Genomic DNA, 12,705 nt, shown 5'->3' with positions numbered 1-12,705 from the left:
GGTCTACTCTTTTATCTTGTTAACTCAAACAATTAATGTTCATGGTATCTTACTTTCCACTTGTAGATGCGGCAGAATGCGTCAGGAGGTCAGATGCGCCCCTCCTTCCCCAATGGCCCAACTGCCAATTCCCTCCCATCCCCTAATCCCAGCCTGCATCCCACGCGGCCCCATCTGGGACCTCATCGGCCCCTGTGCCCCCCTCAACCTTTGGCCAATGGGCCTGTGGATTCTGGGGCACACAGACTCTCAGATTCCGTCTCCCTTCGTCTGGGTGACAGTAACAGTAGTAGTAGTAATAATAATAATAATAATCAGCCGGGGCCTACAGCCATGGGGCCCAATAGAGATGTGCCTTATCTGCAACCTGCCGGCAGCGGCGACGCAGCACTGCTACCTCACACCTGCACAAGCACGCAAACACAGGACGCCACGCCACGCCCTTTGCACCTTAACTCCTCTCAGGTAAGTTGTATTTTTTTCTGCGCCACAGCCAGCCTATGATGATTATGTTGTCTATTTTTGTACATAATGAAAAAAATAATATTGACAATATATAGCTGGTGACACATTAAGTTGTGGTCATAAATTGACATAAACTCATTATGGACATGTTATTCATTTTAGTCTCATAATAATTTATTTGAAGCATGAAGTGGTGGGTGCAATGACTGTACAAATAATCAGCCGATCAAAACCTTTATTTGCAAAAAGAAAAGAAAAAACATTGAGACCAGTGTTACCTTTTCAATGATGCATTGGCCAAGAAGGCGGAGCACAATTCACGTCATAACAATGGTCAGGTTTCCATCCAATTGTTTCGTATTTTTTTAACGAATTTACTGAAAATGTGAAAAAAGGACATGCGACTTATCCCCGTTTCCATCTGTTCTTTTGCAAATATTGAGAGGGGACTCCGCCGCTGTAGGTGGCGGTATACAAGATTGCAATATTTCATCCATGGCGGTCCATATAAAATTGTAAATATGGTTCAATGTTAGCGCAACTTGCCACTTGTGAAATGTGCATTGTGCAATCTTGGCTCCACCTGTAATTTAAAAGAAAAACAACAGGAATCAACTGCGCCTTGCGATGACGTGGTATTAGTTTGCTTTTGTAATTCTTAATAAACTGTTTTCCATCTAAAATTTAAATTTCATTAATTATTCGCTTCTTTAATTAATTCCAAAAAGATTTCTGTTTCGTCGCCCCCCCCCCAAACGTACGTGTACTATCCGATCAAAACGTGTGACGTGTATCCGGTGTTGTCAGCGTTCATTCGCAAAACCTGTTTGCATAGCCAAAATTAAAATGTTCCTTTTTTCAATGCACTTCAAAATCCACCCCCTCCAATTGTAATTTTTTTTGTGCTAATTGTGGGCCCTTTTTCTAATTTCTAGTGTTTCCATTCAGTTTTCTTTTCGCATATCTTGAAAATTCGAATAAAAATGGGTGGATGGAAACCCCACTACTAATGCCTAGAGTGTACACATGAAAAAACACGGCATACATAAAAATAAACGAGCATAAAATAACTTGGTACAGTTAAAATCAGAAACAAATCATCTGTCTCTGTAGAGTCGTAGACGGTTGTGCACCCAAAATGTAGAGCAGTAAATACTAACCTAATGTACGTGAGGAAAGCCTAACAAAACAACAGAAGTCACGCACATAACAACACCATGAGGAAGATACAAAGTCAACGTGAAATTAAACTTTTAATCGAGCACTACAGAGAGAAAAACAAAGCCATTTTGAATTGACTGAAGGTCATTCCAGGAACAATCACCTCAATCCTGTACAAACAAAAGAACCCCCCAAAAATGTGAAAAAAAAGAAAAACAAAGCAATGTATTTTAATGATAATTAGAAAATTTAATATTTAAAAAAAAAAATGCAGTTGACTGCTAGCAGCAATCAATGCTTCCTTACAAATAATATTGCCATGAATGTCATAATGGATATTTTCAAAATGTTTTAATAATTCTAAGGGTGTTTTGCCACCCTCTAGTGTTTTTAATCAGCGGTTGTCTCCTTCCTTCAGGTGCTACAAAAGCGGCCTGTTTCTCTTGTGGGCTCCAATACTGAGGTAACCACCTCTCACCCGCATACCCCCAACTCCATTGCTCCCCCGCAGTCCAACAATCAGGTTGGACATCCCAGCGCTGCAACGCCCCAGCAACAGCCAGCGCACAACCACCTACCTTCCCCACCCTCTCTTCCCCCTTCCTCTACCTCAAGTGGGGCAGCACCCAGTGTGTCCGCTACCAAAGATGGCAACACTGCAGCCACCCTTGTCACAGCATCCGCATCCCTTGGTAATGGCAGTTCAGAGGGCAGTGCGCCATCGCCATTGACATCACCGGACGGCAAAGCGGCGCAGTCCGACAGCCTGGCCTATCACATGTACTTGGGGGAGGTCGGCAAGGTGGCAGAAAGTGGTGAAAAGCAGAGCCTTAGCGCAGACAATCCAAGACTATCTGCCCTGCTGGCAGGGGGTGTTGAGGGGGGTGTGGGAAAGACAGAAGGGACTGTATCGACGACATCACCCAACAAAGTCAACAACATCCACCCTGCTGGCTTGCCCTCTACCCCCAACACACAGGGAAGCTCAGCCGCCTCCTCACCTATCTCTGCCATATCTACGGCCACTCCCTCACCCAAATCCTTAGAACACACCCAGATAGGTGGCCATAGTCCCGCTACAACTATAACAGCACCGGCCGTCAACGGTAACGGTAAAGCGGGGATCTCTGAGGACTCTCAGAGCCCACAGAAAGCCGAGCCACCCGCTGTCACCGGCCTCAAGGCCACGCCCCCCCATGGCTCCTCTTCATCATCCTCATCGTCTTCGTCATCTGTATCAATCTACCCCAGCTCCACAGACGTGCTGAAAGCCTGCAGGTGAGACAAATATGTAACAGATGTTTGTTTGCTGATGGCTCCCCCCAGTGGTGTTTTATCGTCACTGAAGCATGAGAAATGGTTATGTAATTGCCAGGCAATCTTGTTGCTATGCAAGTATTTTGAGTCACGTTTACATTTTTTGTGTTGTTTTACTGAATAACAATGTGCTACATTTATCATCTGAATTTGATCATAAATTGATGCTTCGTCAGAGATAAACAAATTGCAAGAAAATTATCTCATGCAAAATCGCCTGATCTTTGTTGTGTGTGTGTGTGTGTGTGTGCAGAAATTTGGGCAAAAACGGGCTTTCCAATAGCAGCATCCTTCTTGACAAGTGCCCGCCACCACGGCTGCCCCCTCCTCCCACGCCAGCCCTGCCCAAAGACAAACTCAACCCACCGACCCCCAGCATCTATGTGAGTAGCAGAGAGATTCTATATTTATACCTGTAGTCTTTCAGGGCTGTCAAATGTTATGGATCGTCCATATTTTTTTCCCAATGGAATTCACTGAACGCTAACTGATTGTTGCAGTTTTTTTTTTTAATTCAGCATCCGACACTGTGGCCAGGGGGCCATTATACAATGCTGTTGGTCGACCAAGACACTTAGAGCCACAGTGTATAATTTTTAGGGCCATCTAGTGGTGAATTAATAATTCATTCCATTAAAAAAAACACTATTGATTTCAATAATATGCAAAAATAAATATGTTCTATCACATCAACCTACATTTTTTTATATAATCGTAGGTTTAGTAATCACTAATTATATTACATGACTGGAGCCTCACCTTACAAGAGGCTGACATGTTTCGCCACTATCTTCCTGCTACGGATTCCCAAAGGCCAACTTCGCAAACGTAGTTAGCCCTGGTGGTGCTTACATCCAGTGTACAAATGGGTTGACCACCGCTTACTTTCCACACCTGGGGCCTGCAGGTGGTCGTTGCTGGGTCTGGCGATTCAGACTCCCATCGCTTGTCACTTTCTGCTTTGCTCTCGCAAAGTTTTTACTAGCTTTTTATTTATAAGTTTTTTTACTAGCTTCTTCTGCTAGCTGCTCCTTTTTGATTATTATTATTTTGAGTATTTTTTTTCTCAAAGGTAAAAAATCTGCTAGCAGCTCCTCTTAGCCACTCCAGCCTATGGCTCCGACTAACTCCTGCTAGCTCCTCTTGTTAGCTGCTCCAGCTAAATCCGTCTCTCTCAATCTTTCGGTGTCACTCACTAGGCTTCACACCAGCTGCCAAGTCGCCGTCGCTCGCCGAGATTCTCGTTTGCTCACACAAAACAAATATTGTTGGTAGGCTTGCAGAGATTTTGCTCATGCAAAATAAAAATTGGTGGTAGGCTTGCAGAGTTTGGTCTCTGAGCCACAGTAGTGTGCGTGCTTCTAAATGCATGCGCTATTAGTCACTGCAACTTTAATAAATTGACCAGTACAAATTTCATTAAGAAATTTGACCCCAAAAAACACTACAGGTTTATATTGTAAAATATTAAAGACTTTCCGTTGTTCGTATCGAAATTCTTGGTGCGTGCTGTTTTGCACCGACCCAGCTACCTACATGCTAAGGCTGGCAAGCTAATGTGACTAAACATGATGCAGAGCTGCGGAGGTGAAAAGTGTGTATCAACACATCATAAGTCACTAAGCATCAACCCCATGACAACAAATAAGCTACACTTCTGACAAGTATTGTGATCAAGATGGGTGCCAAGGCAGTAATTAATAGGGGAAAGATAAGAAAAGACATGCTAATTGCTCAGGTACCCTGACAGGCGCGAAACACTAAAATAAGTGATTGAGTGACAAGAGCAGGTTTAACATGTGAAGAAAGAAAGCAGAGCAGGCAGGCAGAGGAGAAGCGCAGATGCTGGTTTTGAAACCAGGGGACAGAGTGAGCGGCAAAATGCAGCTGCGGTAAAATGGTTGTAGCATTTGAAACTTACAGGGACTTTGAGGTGATGGAGGTAACACTAGCTTGCATCCGTTATTTCTTCAGCAATGGCTGCTAATTGGTCGTCAACTTTTCCTTTTCGACTAGTTCCATTAGTAAACATATTTAAATATGAGTGTTCATTAAAGCAGGGCTCTAGCTCTACACTAACCTTTGCACTGGTAGCACTGGTGCTACCAACTTTTTCAGTTGGTCACACCACAGAGGTACTGTAACCCTGTTTCTTGTTTGAACCAGCTGGAGAACAAGAGAGATGCTTTCTTTCCACCACTGCACCAGTTTTGCACAAATCCCTCCAATCCTGTCACTGTCATCAGAGGACTGGCTGGAGCACTCAAACTGGGTAAATATTGAAATGACTGTATGATTTGAGCATGAAGCCAAACTGCTTGCTACATATGCATGCTTACAGCCAACCGAAAGAGATTGTATTTACCGTCTAGCTTTTATCTGGTTGTTGATGCTTATCTGCAGACCTGGGCCTTTTCTCCACAAAGACATTGGTTGAGGCCAACCCAGAGCATTTGGTGGAAGTGTGGACGCAGCTGTCACAACCTGCAGATGAGAATTGGGATGTGACGGGCACCAAGAAAATGTGGCGCTGTGAAAGTGCTCGAGCCCATACAACCATCGCTAAGTATGCGCAGTACCAGGCTGCTTCCTTTCAAGAGTCACTACGGGTCAGTGACGAGATGATACGCCCCAGAAGAATCATAATATTAATTCGTAAAGATAACAAAATAACCCCTTCCATGTCACATTTCATGTCTGATTTTTCAGGAGGAAAATGAAAAAAAGGCACTCAAGGAACCCTGTGACACAGAGCCAGCAGCAGAGAGGTACAAACGATTAAAAACAAAACACTCCTGAAACTTCTTTTAAGTTACTAATGTTTATATAATACAAGATACAGGGATCATATAAACACAATATTTATAAAATCCTTAACTCATTTGCTCCCAAAAACATATTAAAACTTTCTATTGTAAATATTGATATGGTCCCATTATATGTTTTTATGCTAGAGCATACAGAAGGCTTTGATGCAGCCTCTGACCTGAAGAGATTACTTAAAGCAATGGTAGTTATTACAACAACAAAAAACGACCAGCGGGTGGCATCAGAGTAAAGGAGATCAACCAGGGCCATGTTGCAAAAAAAGCTATTTTTGCCAGTGTTTTCAACAAGTTTGTGAATAATGTTGAAACTTAGCTATATTCTAATGCTAATTGCTGCAAAACATAAACACATAGAAATATACATTTTTTATGAAAAAAGATACCCTAATCTTTCTTTTTCATGTTTTTATAGCAATAGAACACAATATTCTGTGGGCCTTGCAAAATCAGTCAAAATCCAGTAAAACAGCTGGGAGCGAGGGGTGTTGCTTCAGTGAAAATGGCTGGGGGTGAATGAGTTAAAATGTAAATAATTGGTGCAATATTCCCGCCTCTAAATGATCTATGAAGCCCATCACTAAATTTAGCCAAATAACTTGCAAACCAGATTTTAAGAAACATTTTTTTCTAAACCAAAGTAAAGTATAGAACAACACAACTCAGTCTGTGGAATAATCTTGACAGTAAAATCTAAACATCTCCAATCATTTCTATCTTCAAAAAATGTATAAAAGCACAATAATTTTAAAATATATATATATATATAACATTGATATGTAGCAGTCAGTTATTAATGAGTAATTTAGTAAAACTGTTATTTTTGTAAGTCTACCTTGACCATAGCTGTCATTCATTTTGTATTCATTAGGGGCTGTTGTTGTAAGTTTTACTTCTTTCTGCCCCCTTTCATTTTTTAAAAAGAATGAAATAAATAAATGAAATCAAATGTATTGTAATGTTAGACTGCAGTCATTTAAGATGTATGCTTGTCATTTGGCAGTGTTGTGCGCAAAAGAAGAGGACCTTTAAAGCACATCAAGTTTGGAACAAACATCGACGTGTCAGATGAAAGGAAGTAAGTGACTGTAATTTGGCCAACTGGTCTGCAGCCTCGTTGAATCTGATTTGCTTTTCAACACATGTTTCTCTCTTCCCACCAGGTGGAAGCAGCAGCTCCAGGAACTCAGTAAACTGCCAGCATTCGCTCGTGTTGTATCGGCTGGCAACTTGCTTAGCCATGTGGGACACACCATACTGGGAATGAACACTGTTCAGCTGTACATGAAGGTCCCCGGGAGCCGAATAGCAGGTTTGTTCAACCAAATGAATCATGTTGATTATTCTTTGGCCCAAGGTGGATGTAGATATTTTGGGGATTGGTGATTTTATTTTATTTTTTGGGTTATCTGCAGGTCACCAGGAGCACAACAATTTCTGCGCAGTCAACATTAACATTGGACCTGGAGACTGTGAATGGTTTGCTGTACCAGAGGCCTACTGGGGTGTGATGAGCAACTTCTGTGAAAAGTAAGGCCCCCATTCATGAGCTATTTTGTGTCCCCACCAGATAACATTGTGAACACTTGAGCCTCATTTATTTTTTTGTCCCTTGTCACCCTCAGGAACAATATCAATTTTCTCATGGGCTCGTGGTGGCCGAATCTGGAGGACCTCTATGAGGCTGATGTGCCCGTGTACCGCTTCATCCAGCGTCCAGGTGACCTGGTATGGCTCAACACGGGCACCGTCCACTGGGTGCAGGCCATTGGCTGGTGCAACAACATCGCCTGGAACGTTGGACCACTTACAGGTATTGTGAGGCTCGATAGGGCACTCAGACAAAAAGAACAGCTGTAGCTTTTTCTCTACCCCAACACGCACGCACACACACACACACGCACACACAAAGCAAGCAGTTGAGCTGAGCCTTGGTAAAGGAAAATTGTCTCTAATATACTGTGACCTTTTAGAATGGCATTTCTGATTTCCGGCTGATTGTTGACCTTTTCGGCTGATTGACCTCCATTTCCTCACTACATTAAGTGACTTTACTAACACACGGCTACATTACTGGCACTTTTTGTTTTTTTGTAACACTCGACGGGTGCAACTTTTAATACAAAGCAGCTGAATGTGCAGTACTGATGTGCTACAGGAAACCATCAGTGTAAGTGCATGGCCTGCAATTGCCAGCAAGCCCAACATTTTACTTAATTTAGATCAATATGACTCAAGTAAAAATAATGCTCTAATTAATTACTCAGTGAAAAAAAATAACTCCGGTACTTTGTAACTTCTGATTTATTATTAGGCAGAGATTAGACTAGGGTTGTCACTATTGAATCATTTTAGAATTTAGCTTTTTCCTTTTGAAATATAGAAATCAGTATTAAATCAATTGTTCCAAGATATATATATATATTTTTTTAACAAAGCTACTTAAAGTAGTTTCACGTTTGAGTTTACTGTTCCAATTCTCGGTACCTGGGAATCGATACCGTACTCAACTGTACCAATTTTCGTTACTCTTGCGCTCTTTTTCTCCCTCCTAATTGTATTTATTTATTTGGGTGGTAATGAATGTTCATCATTGTTTATTTAACAGTAAAAAAAAAAAAGAAAAAGCAATTTAACAATTACTTTCAGTATATAAAACTTAACAAATTAAAATTTAAAACAAGGCAGAGAGGGATAGTAAAAAGTTAAGGTATAATATTTTACAATTACTGAAGTATAATTACTATAATGCACCTAAATTAGTACGCTGGTGTACGCAAATGTTATGTTCAAGTGCGCCATGGAAAATCGTCAACTGTTCTACTCCCGCACAGTCACAACTTAGAATGACGCGCTTCAGAACTGACACATGGCACCATTTAATTTTACGTGAATCGGTGCTTGGAAGTACCGACCTAAATCGGTCCATACCACAAAAAGTCTTCGATACCCATCCCAACTTAAAAGTAACCTAAATTTAGAGTAACTTATTAGTAAAGAAACTTACCTTCAAATGCAAGTAACTAGTAATATATAATTATAAAATTTTGGAAGAAACTTGCCGAACACTGTGTACCTTCTGACAAGTACAACTCATCCAAGCCATTAAAGTAAATGTAAGTGCGTAAATGTAGTTCATTACTACCAAGCTCTGGCAATTCGATTTTTTTAAATCGTTATGTTATCTGACATGTTTCTTTGACTGTGTTTTTAAGCCCATCAGTACAAGTTGGCCGTGGAACGTTACGAGTGGAATAAGCTCCAAAGTGTGAAATCCATGGTTCCCATGGTGCACCTCTCTTGGAACATGGCACGCAACATAAAGGTGTCCGATCACAAGTTGTTTGAGATGATCAAGTGAGTTAGTCTTTCACACATTTCACTGCTCCACTATTGCGGTTGATTTTTTTTAAACAAAAATGTTAACAAGGTTAATTGCAACCTTCCCACCTGACGCATCCTTCACAGGTACTGTTTGCTGCGGACGCTGAAGCAGTGCCAGTGGGTGAAGAAAGCTTTAGCGACAGCTGGCAAAGAAACGGTGCTGAGGAACCGAACCAGGGACGAGCCGGCCCACTATTGCACAATCTGTGAGGTTCGGAACTCTCTTTGTGCTACTTTGTGATGGCGTGGTCATATAACTAGGTTGCCCGTGGTTCATGTTAATCAATCATTTATGTGTCTGTGTGCATTGCATGCTCTTCAGGTTGAGGTGTTCAACCTGTTATTTGTGCGCCGTGAGCTCCTGTCCAAGAAGCAGTACGTGGTCCACTGCCAGGACTGTGCCCGCAAAGGCAGCGCCACACTGAATGACTTTGTGGTGCTGGAGCAACACAGGATGGAGGACCTCATGCAGGTCTACGACCAATTTGCATTAGTAAGTCTGCATATTGATGACAAAATTGACTCCAGGCACTGTCTGCTTTGAGCTGAAAAACGATTAGGTTGTGAGAATTAACAACTGTTAATTGGGTTTGGGGTATTCATTTTGGTTGAGGCTGACTGAACACCTGACACAACTATAGTGGAGGGTTCCAGAATAATCGCAATACATACAAAAGTGATGAAATTCTGTAGTGATAGAAGAAATAATTGATTTTGAGATGCATCATGATGCAGATGTAAACAATGGACAATTGTTTCATACTAGGGATATCCCGATCCGATCACGTGACCTTTTCGGTCCTTGGTGCCGATCACGTGGTTTTCAGGTGATCGGTATCTGTGGGACAAGATAATTTTTCTTAATTTTCTGAAATTTTATAGGTCACAAAGTTACAAAAGAATCCAAAGCTAAACATATCTTGTCAAATGGAGCAGTAATAGCTTAATATTGTTTTACACAATATCGGCTGCCGGTCATTCAAATGAGGGGGGAAGCTTATTTTCTCACCTCGGACAGATCATCCAGTCATCATCCAGGCCAGCCTATTGCCCTATAAACTCCGAGACGCTGAGTGTCCGATCAGCAGAATCAGTTGCTCCTGATGCTGCGTCATCAGTAGCTGAATGAGTAGCCAAAATGTAAAGCGCTTTGAGGGCCTTGTAAGGTGAAAAAGTGCTATATAAATGAAGTACCATTACCATTTACCTAAAAAATTATTGGGATGTCCCTAATTCATACATCTCAATAACCGTTTATGAAGTATAATGATGTTGTGGAATGAAAAACTATAGGACTCCTAAGTGCGGAATGTGGTGCAAATGATAGAGCACTAATAGTGTAAGCAAACATTGAACAATGAGGTCATGCTTGCCATATTCTGTAATTAACTCTTTGACTGCCAGACGTTTTCAGAAAAGGGATGCCGCCAGTGCCAGCCGATTTAAGCATTTTGACTGATTTTCAAGGTCCACAGAAACTGTTCTGTTTGGACTATGGAAACACACGTACTACCAAATGAAAGATTGGACTTTCATCTTTCATCAGAAAAAAAGAGTTTGTTTCTACCTTATTCCGTTCTTTAGTAATCAACAATAGAAAATGGTTAGTTTGACCCAATTTCGCCTGTGTTGGACCAAAATACGGAGAAATCAAGCTTTTAGTGAAACGATATTATTTCATGCATTCTAGTGAATTTGACACTTCTTTTTGTCCATGAATGATGCCACAAACACCTAAATAGTGCTTTACTTCTATAAAACACTACCACCAAGAATGAAAAAGTGTTTTTTGATAGCAAAATACGTTTATTTACATTCAACAGTGTAACAATTTGACAACAATTTGGCAAACTATTTACAAATGTGTGCAACTGTGGTGCTATTTACAAATATGTGGATGTTTCAACGACAGTTTTTCTTTGTGTAACACTCTCCTGCGTGCAAGAAGACGCAACAGCATTTGCATGATCCATTTTATCCACTCCATTCATGGTGGCATCGTAGTCCAGAAACAGTGTCTTCTCCGTGATCAGACTGTACCCGCTCCTCCGATGAATATGCATTGGACTCGGGGTACTCTTCATTGTCCGATCGAATGTCCGCTTGTGCAGCTCCGCGTTTTCCGGCGTTAGCAGCGCTAGCCGGTGAGGCTTTATGACGAGAGAATAACGGCCGCGTATAGCTTCCAACTCCGGCGAGGTTGACCATCATCATCATCATCAATGTGCATTGGTCGATGCTTTTCGACTACTCTCCATCGCCCGATCGAATGTCCGCTTGTGCAGAAGTACCCGGCCGGCTATTGTGCGCGTTTTCCGGCCTTAGCAGCGCTAGCCGCGCTAGCCGCGCGTAGCCGGTGAGGCTTACTACGTGATAGTAACAGGCCAAAGCTTCCAACTTTGGCGTAGAGCTCGTTGTCATCATCATCGTTGACATCAATCTGCATTGGTCGATGCCAACTCTCCATCGCCCGATCGAATGTCCGCTTGTGCAGAAGTACCCGGCCGGCTATTGTGCGCGTTTTCCGGCCTTAGCAGCGCTAGCCGCGCGTAGCCGGTGAGGCTTACTACGTGATAGTAACAGGCCAAAGCTTCCAACTTTGGCGTAGAGCTCGTTGTCATCATCATCGTTGACATCAATGCGCTTTTTAGTATTGATTGATGCTTTCCGTCTTTGAAAAAAATGCTCAAGCTGAGCTGCCTGTAACCGGTTGCTTGGTCAAGCCATTGTGGCTTGGATCAGCCATTGTCTCCTCAACACTCTAGCTCCGCCTCACGTCTTCTACTGACGCCCACGGTGGGCGGCCCATCCAACCTTGTGCAAAGAGAGTCATCGCTGCCCTCTAGGGGCCAAAACGAGTCTTTGACTAATCAGATCAGCCTGATTCTTTCAGCACAGCTGCCCAAGGCTTTCCTGCACCCGTTTTTGAAAAAAAAAAAAAAAAAACATAGGGGACGTCTTTTAACGTCCTCGGCGCCCTTCCCTAGGTTTATGCTAAACGTTTTATAACGTTTATGGCAGTCAAAGAGTTAACAATAATGCAGTTTTTTTTTTACATAATAAAAAAATTGTCGTATGGCTATATTGATGGTATTGCAAGGGCAATCTCTCATGCAACAATTTGAAGTCCATGAAATCATTTGCAATACATTCATGAAATTGTCTCATGTCATTACAAAAGCTTCATAACTATTGGTCCAACATAACAAACCATCTGAGTGATAAAGTCTCAACTGTCTCACTTATATTAAGGTTTGCCAAATAAAAACTCTGATATGATTGAGACATGTCACTGAAATTGTTAATTTGGTTCTCCCTTTAGCTCATATAGAGAATGTTTTAGTCTGTCGGTTATTGGATGCAAACCCAGCTAACCTAGAAAATATGCTGGTTTTCAATCCCTTTGTAACTGATTTGAGGGATGTGTGATGAGTTTTTTTTTTTAACATACAAATATGTTTTCCCCGATGTTACTAAACACGTCCTGAGGCACAACTTGAAGAAGCAATACACAGGTACATTTTACGAAGCATAAAGCTAATCGTGAGACCGC

The 12,705-nt window shown here is 41.8% G+C and overlaps 1 protein-coding gene across 4 annotated transcripts in view; it reads left to right on the top strand.

Moving 5' to 3' along the window:
* The window catches only part of LOC147178281 (lysine-specific demethylase 6A-like), a 39,369-nt gene that overhangs the window by 24,958 nt on the left and 1,706 nt on the right, over positions 1-12,705 (top strand). For all 4 annotated transcript variants that reach the window (XM_086070209.1, XM_086070210.1, XM_086070208.1 and 1 more), the window contains 13 exons: positions 67-465; positions 2,045-2,904; positions 3,197-3,326; positions 5,110-5,215; positions 5,347-5,552; positions 5,653-5,711; positions 6,772-6,846; positions 6,932-7,080; positions 7,184-7,298; positions 7,394-7,581; positions 8,984-9,125; positions 9,237-9,363; positions 9,475-9,645. In XM_086070209.1, coding sequence (XP_085926335.1) covers positions 67-465; positions 2,045-2,904; positions 3,197-3,326; positions 5,110-5,215; positions 5,347-5,552; positions 5,653-5,711; positions 6,772-6,846; positions 6,932-7,080; positions 7,184-7,298; positions 7,394-7,581; positions 8,984-9,125; positions 9,237-9,363; positions 9,475-9,645 — 2,727 coding nt within the window. The remainder of the gene's footprint in view (positions 1-66; positions 466-2,044; positions 2,905-3,196; positions 3,327-5,109; positions 5,216-5,346; positions 5,553-5,652; positions 5,712-6,771; positions 6,847-6,931; positions 7,081-7,183; positions 7,299-7,393; positions 7,582-8,983; positions 9,126-9,236; positions 9,364-9,474; positions 9,646-12,705) is intronic.

The sequence above is a fragment of the Leptonotus elevatus genome, chromosome 2 (genome assembly GCF_054856555.1).
Source record: "Leptonotus elevatus isolate MCC_2025b chromosome 2, RoL_Lele_1.0, whole genome shotgun sequence".
NCBI classification, from domain to species: Eukaryota; Metazoa; Chordata; class Actinopteri; order Syngnathiformes; family Syngnathidae; genus Leptonotus; species Leptonotus elevatus.
The sequence above is the reverse complement of the archived record's forward strand: the minus strand, read 5'-3'. Positions and strand labels throughout refer to the sequence as shown.